The 7,776-nt window shown below is 47.7% G+C and overlaps 2 protein-coding genes across 2 annotated transcripts; both read right to left on the reverse strand.

The window, feature by feature from the left end:
• Positions 1–756: 756 nt before the first annotated feature.
• LOC127331328 (tuliposide A-converting enzyme 1, chloroplastic-like) lies at positions 757–2,025 on the reverse strand. Its single transcript, XM_051357446.2, has one exon. The coding sequence runs from the start codon at positions 1,948–1,950 to the stop codon at positions 964–966; it is 987 nt and encodes a 328-aa protein (XP_051213406.1). The 5' UTR covers positions 1,951–2,025; the 3' UTR covers positions 757–963.
• Positions 2,026–2,536: 511 nt separating this feature from the next.
• LOC127328249 (putative ripening-related protein 2) lies at positions 2,537–5,823 on the reverse strand. The gene is made up of 2 exons (XM_051354862.1): positions 5,258–5,823; positions 2,537–3,014 (listed from the first exon to the last, which is right to left on the reverse strand). The coding sequence occupies exons 1-2, from the start codon at positions 5,821–5,823 to the stop codon at positions 2,537–2,539; spliced, it is 1,044 nt and encodes a 347-aa protein (XP_051210822.1).
• Between the last annotated feature and the right edge of the window lie 1,953 nt (positions 5,824–7,776).

Here is a 7,776-nt window from a genome sequence, read left to right on the forward strand (position 1 = left end):
GCTCTTGGGCGTGGACCTCTCCAGTCTACGTGGATCTCTACAGGGTCGACTTCGTTGCAGCGTCGAGGGCTAGTGACAGTGGATGTGGGTGCTGGTGGTGAGTGTGTGTGGCAACGAGGCTGGCCTACTGTGTGTGTGCGACTCGTGCTTCGGAGGGAGTTGGGTTTGGTTGGCTCCTTGGTTTCTAGTAGCGGTTTCGTGTGGTGGACGCGGCGGCGCCTCACGACGGGTGCCATCATGCGGTGCTGGTAGGTTGTCTCGGCTATGCGGGCAGCGAGATAGCCTGCGTTGGAGGCATTCGTGGTGTACGAGTCATCGTGCTCTTACCCAGATCTTGGCATAGTCCCCGGACTAGGTCGCTATTCGGGCGTAAGCCCTGCCCAACGATGTCAATGCCAGTGACATCGACGCTCTCGTGCGTCGATTCCCTCCTTGGAGGAGTCATTTAGGATGGTGCTCTTCCACCATTGGCTCTGGGTGAAAATCGTCGGTATGGTTAGCCGGGTAGGGCAGCCACGACGCCTTGGCGCCGCTTCCTTCTTGAAGGCACTACCTTTAGGCCTTTGGTCCATGTAAACTGGTGACTGCATTGCGATTCTTGGGTTGCGACTGAGTGGCTTACAGAATGGTGGTCTTCCGTGGGGGTGTGCTCGGTTTCTCCTCTTCTTCGACGTTCCGGCTATCAGCTGCAATTTAAACTCTAGAACTACTGTTGGGGACATGCTAACTAGGTATACCATATACCACACCAGGATCTCAATTCTGGCAAGGCTAGGTGGCCCGCAGATGGTGGTAGAACCTATGGCTCAACCATTCAAACAAAATAGACAAGAAATACTACTCCCTCCATACGGTTTATAGGACAATTACACATTTCAAAAAGAAGATTAACTACAAATTTAGCCAACAAAAAATAAGATACATATATATATATATCTTATTTTTTTAGTCAACAAAAAATAACTACACTTGGCTCCGCCCTTCAGGGTTGAGGAAGGCGCCGATGGCCTTGTCCTGCGCGATGGCCTCGCTGCAGCACGGGTCGAACAGGTGGAACCTGTGCCCCTTGCCCCTCGCCTGCGATATCTCCGCCTCGCCGCGCCACCCGCCCGTCCCGAGCAGCCGGTCGTAGTAGGCTTTGCCACGGTCGCGGAGCACGTCGTCCTCGGCGACGCAAACGAGCACGCGCCCGCAGGCCAGGGCCTGGATCCCCGGCGCGCCGTCGGCGAGCGGGTTTATCAGCGGGTCGTCCTCCCCCTTGGTGTCCGGGCACGCGACGCGCCACAGCCACCCTAGCCTCTCCCGCGCCGCCCGGTCCAGGCCGTCTGAGGCCACCCCGTCGCTCCCCAGGAAGTATGGGTGGATCAAGACGAGGCCGCGGAGGGCGAGCCCTTTTTCCACGCCCGCCCGCATGGCCATGTGGTGCGCGATGTTGGCGCCGGCGCTGTCGCCGCCGAGGTAGAGGCGGGAGAAGTCGGCGTGGTCGGCCAGCCATGGCTCGTCCTCGTCGCCGCCGGCACGGTGGGAGACGACCCACGCCAGCGCCTCCCACGAGTCTGCGTACGCGGAGGGGACGGGGTGCTCGGGGGCGAGGCGGTACTCGACGGAGACGACGAGGACGTCGGCGAGCGCGGCAAACCTGCGGAGGTAGGCGTGGTAGGTGGAGTCGAAGGCGGAGCAGAGGCAGAACCCCCCGCCATGGTAGTACACGAGCACGGGGATCTTGGTCGCGTCCAGCCGGGCCCGTGGGAGGTAGACACGCACGGAGACGCGGGCGGAGATGGTGGTGTCGCGGGACGCGACGGCGACGTTGACGTCGGCGGAAGCGGCTACGAAGTCATCGGCGCCAGGATAGCGCTCCACTCGATTCCTGTAGACGCGGAGGCGGGGCATGGACTCGTAGACGATCTCGTCGTCGGCGACGGCAGGCGGTGCCATCGGTGCGGCCATAGTGTGCCCGATGACTGGTATGTGGTATGTTATGGTGTCCTGTTGTTTCGCGGATATATATGCCGGATACGTAGACTCTGGGTTGGCACCTGATTGGTTGCTTTCATTTCTCTAGTAATATAGCTAGCTAGTCAAAGATAGTTGGCGGGAAGATGGAACTGTCGAAGTTGCTTTGCTCAAACTTTTCTTGAAGCCGAAGCTTTGAATCTTTGATCGAGATAACATTGTTTAGTTATTCCGTGTGAAAACTTCTGCTGTGCAAGTTTTGCTAGGACTAGGAAGACGGGTTGGAACAAAATGAAACAGCAAAGTGAGACATTCTTTCGACTAACAACAGGTGCAGGCAGGCAATATGCAAGCACTGTTTATTTTGAAATATACTGATATGAACAGGTAACATCAAATATGGTAGGAACACATATATGTGAAGACTGTAGACCCAACCAATATGATTTTACTTATATGATGCAATATATGTACACGCTACAACCAATATGTACCGACATGGCACTCAGTGTAAGGCAGCCCTTGCTAATAGCCAATATGTACTGACATATGGCACTCAATGCAAGGCAACCCTTGTTAATCAGTTGTCGCCATCAGACCAGGTGATGCCCTCCATGCCGACGTTCTGGTCAAGCCCCAGGGCGTTCCACACCGCCGGAGAGGCGTCGACGATGTTGTTGGCACAAGGGGGTTCATAGTTGTGATCTTCGTCACAACCATACACAGAGTCGCACTCGTCCACCACCTTGGCATACACGGATTTTCCATTGGCATTGATCTTGATCCGGTGCCCGCAACGCCCCATGTTCTCGAACCAGCCAGTGGAGAGTGCGACAACCATCTCCTCGTTGCTATGGTAGGCGTTGTCACACTCGGACGGGCCCCCTCCGTCCTTGCCCTTCTCGAAACTGTTGAGCGTCAGGACGGCCTTCGTGCTTGCGGTGACCGGTGGCGAGCAATGGAACTGCGGATACCTCTTGCCGTCCTCGCAACAGTCCGGGTCATTACTCTTCTCACAGTTCCCTGACTTCCCCGGGAGGTAGCCGCTTGCATGGCAAACACCGAGGCTCGGGCGGAGTGAGGACGCAATGTGAGAGGTTGAGACCGCTACGAGGAGGAAGATTGCCATGGCGGCTAGAGCTCTTGACGTTGCCATCTTAGGTACTGGACACTCTTGAATTACAACCTCTCTTCGTGGTTGCTGGTATACTAGTTTGTTTGCCTTAATTGCTTGTGGTTAGAGAGCTGCAGGGTCGACTTTATATGGTGATCACCCGGCCTCTCTGCTAGTTCAGTTATGAAAACCAACTGGTTGCATGTTTTTCACGGCAAATCGTTGTTAAGTTTAGACATGGCAGTCCGTAACGTATCAATTGATTTGCCTAAAAACTTGCAGGACGGTCGTGTCCCGTACGTCTCATCAGGATCATTTGGAAAGAGAGGTAGAGCGATGATAAAATATTGCAGAATGGGTTCAAGGAATTCAATGAACTGATAGCAACATTTTCCGTGTGCTTCCAACCACAACTGACACCATGTAGTGGTCATGAAAATCGAGAAACTTTGGTTAGATAAATATAACATGTAAAGGCCATATTACGGTGTATTGTTGTAAATATAATTATCTGAATTCTATTTTCACATTAAGAAGAAAAGTAAACAGATGACGTCACGCTGGGAAATCCTAAACTCAAACAGGATGGCTCATCATTCTAACTACGGTTTCAGAAACACGAGCTTGTGACAATATAATTCTATTCTACAAAGACAAAGGGAAAGTAGCCTATGCAGAGCAATAGCTTCGGTGGTCAGTTGAGTTCATCGCGATGCAGATTCCCAGCGAATACACTTGTTTTTTCTGCCTTTTTCTGTTTTTCTTACCTTTTTGTTGTTTATTATTTCTTTTTTTCCTTTTTAAATTGAAAATTTTCGAATCTCAACTTTTTCAAAATCAAATTTCTCAAAATATAAATATTTTCCAAATTTGAAAAGTTTTCAAATATGAAAATATTTAAAATTTGAGATAAATACAAAATATATTTTGCAAAATCTGAATATCTTTTAAATATGAATACTTGTTGAATCTTGAAATTTTTTAATTTAATTTTTCTTCATATCTATAATTTTTTAAAATCTAAACATTTTCTCGAATGTGAATATTTTTGTAATCTGAACAATTTTTGAATGTGAACATTTTTAGAAGTTGAACAATTTCAAAAATCTAAATTATTTTAAATTTGAATATTTTTCAAACTTGAAACTATGTTCTTGACTTTAAAAAAAAATCTGAAAAGAAAAAAATAAACAAAAAGACAAAGAGAAAGACTAAAAAAGAAATGGGCCAAGCCCATGACCCGACCAGGGGTGTGCGGCGGTTAGCAACAACCTGGTCAGTTTATAGGATTCAGCACCGGTGACGGTCTAAATGTGGAAGGACCGTTTATTAGGAGGCCACGGCGGGGTTGGGCCTGACGGCTCGTAGTTTGGGGCCTTCTCCGCATACACAATGATATGTTATTTGGTCCACATGGCCCGTTTGGGGCTCATTGTCTGATTGGGTTTAATTTCAACTATTCCTTGTTTAGTTAAGAGTACTCTAGAGTTAAAATTGAACTTTGTTACATTTGATCAAGAATATACTAGTAAAATAAGACACCACATAAAAATAAACCTTTTCATTAAACCAAACCTAGCATCGCTGCCTCCACCATAGGTTCGTTCCCCCTCCTCCGGCAGGCCACACCGATATCGAGACAGTGGGGAGCCCAATCTGCACGTGGAGTTTTTAATAAAACAGTGTTTTCAACAGGTTAGGTGAGAGCTTTGGTAGCTGTATGATGTTTGGCCTCTGTCTCTATGGAGATAGAATCGTCTACAATAAATGATTTTCGGCCCTTCGTTCAACGATAAGATTTTCTCGATGTCAACGCCGCCCCCCCCCAATAGTGGCGGTGATTAGGCTGTTTGGTTTTTTTCCCTATCATACTTGTATTGGTAGTTTGGTACTCCTGGCGATATTAATGAACTACTTGAATGACTGCACGCTTTCATGCAACTTTGTCATTGCAGCTCAAGTTAAAGTTAATTGTAGGAGAAGCTTCGTTGGTATTTACGGATTTGAAAAATATTACCAAAGAGAATATGGTACGAATATATATGTGTAGACCGAACTATGAATGAGTCTTTTATTAGTATATACATAAACTATGAATGACTTTATGATGCAATATATGTACACGGTACTGCCAAATATGCATTGATGTGGCACTCAATGTTGAGTTGCCCCGCCAATCAGTTGTCGCCGTCAGACCAGGTGATGTCCTCCATGCCGACGTTCTGGTCAAGCCCAAGGGCGTTCCACACTGCCGGAGAGGCGTCCACGATGTTGTTGGCACAAGGGGGTTCATAGTTGTGATCTTCGTCACATCCATACACGGAGTCGCACTCATCCACCACCTTAGCATACACGGATTTGCCATTAGCATTGATTTTGATGCGATGCCCGCAACGGCCCATGTTCTTGAACCAGCCGGTGGAGAGTGCAACAACCATCTCCTCATCGCTATGGTAGGCATTGTCGCACTCCGACGGACCACCTCCGTCCTTGCCCTTCTCGAAGCTGTTGAGTGTCAGGATGGCCTTCGTGCTCGCAGTGACCGGTGGCGAGCAATGGAACTGAGGGTACCTCTTGCCATCCTCACAACAGTCTGGGTCATTGCTCTTTTCACAGTTCCCTGACTTCCCCGGGAGGTAGCCGCTTGCATGGCAAACACCGAGACTCGGGCGGAGTGCGGACGCAATGTGGGAAATCGAGAGCGCCACCAGGAGGAAGATTGCCAAGGCGGCTAGAGCTCTTGAAGTTGCCATCTTAGGTACTGGACACTCTTGAATTACAACCTCTCTTCTTGTTTGCTGCTACACTAGTTTGTTTACCTTGAGCGCTTGTGTGGTTAGAGAGCTTGCAGGGTTGACTTTATATGGTGATCTCCCTGCCTCTCTGCTAGATCAGTTATGAAAACCAACAGGTTGCATGATTTTCACGGCAAATCGTTGATAAGTTTAGACATGGCAGTCCGTAACGTATCAAATGATTTGCCTAAAATCTTGAAAGTACAGGACGAGCGTGTCCTGTACGTCTCATCGTAATCTTAGGTAGAGCGGTGATAGAATACTGCAGATGGGTTCAAGGAATTCAATGAACTGATAGCAACATTTTCCTCAACCACGACTGACACCGTGTAGCGGTCATGACTCAAGAGAACAAAGAGACTTTGGTTAGATAACAGTAACACGTACGTACAGGTCTTATTGCCGTATATTGTTGCAAAATTAAATATCTGAATCCTCCTATTTGCATTTTAAGAAAAAAAATAACCAGCTGACGTCGCGGTGGGAAATCCAAAACGCAAACAGAAAATGGCATTATATCCTTCTAACTATATTTCAGAAACACGAAGTTGTGGGCTTGTGGCGATGTACATTCTATTCTACAACCGCGTAACAGAACCTAGCCTATGCAGAGCAATAGCTTTGGTGGTCAGTTGAGTACATCCCAATGCTGATTCCCAGCGAATCGACTGACCTATCTGTCAAACAATAAAACGAAGTCACTATCATGTAAATGCATCAGGCTTTAGCATAAAATGGTTGAATATATCGAACATTCAGCAACTTGGGATTTTCACCATGGCATGTATCTTTGCTTCCAGAATATGGAGCGTAACTACTTCTGAACCAACTGGTTTAAGATGCAAAAGTCTACGTTTTTATTTCATCTGACGAGCTATGGAAAACATAACTAAATGGAACAAATCATATAGATCACCCTAGGCTGAAGAGTTGTGAACGGAGGGAGGAAGTACATAGATGATAGATGGCTCATCGGGTGAATTTTTCCTATTTTTGAGATGCAACAGGTGAATGTCATAGTTCATATAGATCACCCTAGGCTGAATAGTTGTGAACGGAGGGAGGAAGTACATATATGATAGATGGCTTATCGGGTGAATTTTTCCTAGTTTTGAGATGCAACGGGTGAATGTCATAGTGCGCAACTCGGCATCGACATCTCCAAGCAAGCAAGCAGCTCACCCATCGATCAGTATAAGCACCATTGGTGAAGAAGAAACACAAGCAAGGATTATTGTTGGTGAAGAAGAAACACAAGCAACGATTGTTGTCCTCATGGATTTCAAGGTGTGGCAGCCTGTCAAAGCCTGCGGTCAACTTGAGAGTCCAGCCGTGAACCCCGGCACTTTCTTCTCCCTACTGGAGGACTGGAGAGGGCTGCGGCCGGCTGGCACTCTTGTCCATGCCACAGTCTACAACTTGGGTGAATCCTTACCTCTGATTCGGCCTCGACAGCACACTGCCGCCGCCTTTGTACTCCTGCGTCAGATGATAACTCGACAGGCTTGTAGGGTGCGAGTCACCACTACGACCTCCAAATGATCAAGCACAAGTCTTGACCATCTCAAAATATTAAAGAAAATATGAGTTGGGGGTAAGAGGCCCTCCAAGCAGTTCAATAGAAAATATTTGGGTGTGTACGGCAGAGAGAAGGCCCTAACACTCAAACTCTGGGATCTAACGGGCAGTTCAGGTACCAGCACCAGCCAACAATTTGGGCTATGCCTCAGTTCACTACCTCAAAATATGAAGAAACGCATTACAATCCAGAGAGTGCTTTGTGCGGACTTGCTTTTAACTTCTATCGATTAGTCCATCCATCTTTGCTTCTCTGGTTATGGTTCACTGTAAGGTATTTCAGCCCAGACAAGTGTTACTCCGTCCGTTCCATAATTTTTGTCATGATTTTAG

Source organism: Lolium perenne, chromosome 2, assembly GCF_019359855.2.
Source record: "Lolium perenne isolate Kyuss_39 chromosome 2, Kyuss_2.0, whole genome shotgun sequence".
Taxonomy (NCBI): domain Eukaryota; kingdom Viridiplantae; phylum Streptophyta; class Magnoliopsida; order Poales; family Poaceae; genus Lolium; species Lolium perenne.

Coding starts and splice junctions, on each gene's coding strand:
- LOC127331328 (XM_051357446.2), bottom strand. CDS start 1,950: ATGGCCGCACCGATGGCACCGCCTGCCGTCGCCGACGACGAGATCGTC.
- LOC127328249 (XM_051354862.1), bottom strand. CDS start 5,823: ATGGCAACTTCAAGAGCTCTAGCCGCCTTGGCAATCTTCCTCCTGGTG. Junction 3,015..5,257: donor GACATCACCTGGTCTGACGG/CGACAACTGATT, acceptor GAGCCTCGGTGT/TTGCCATGCAAGCGGCTACC.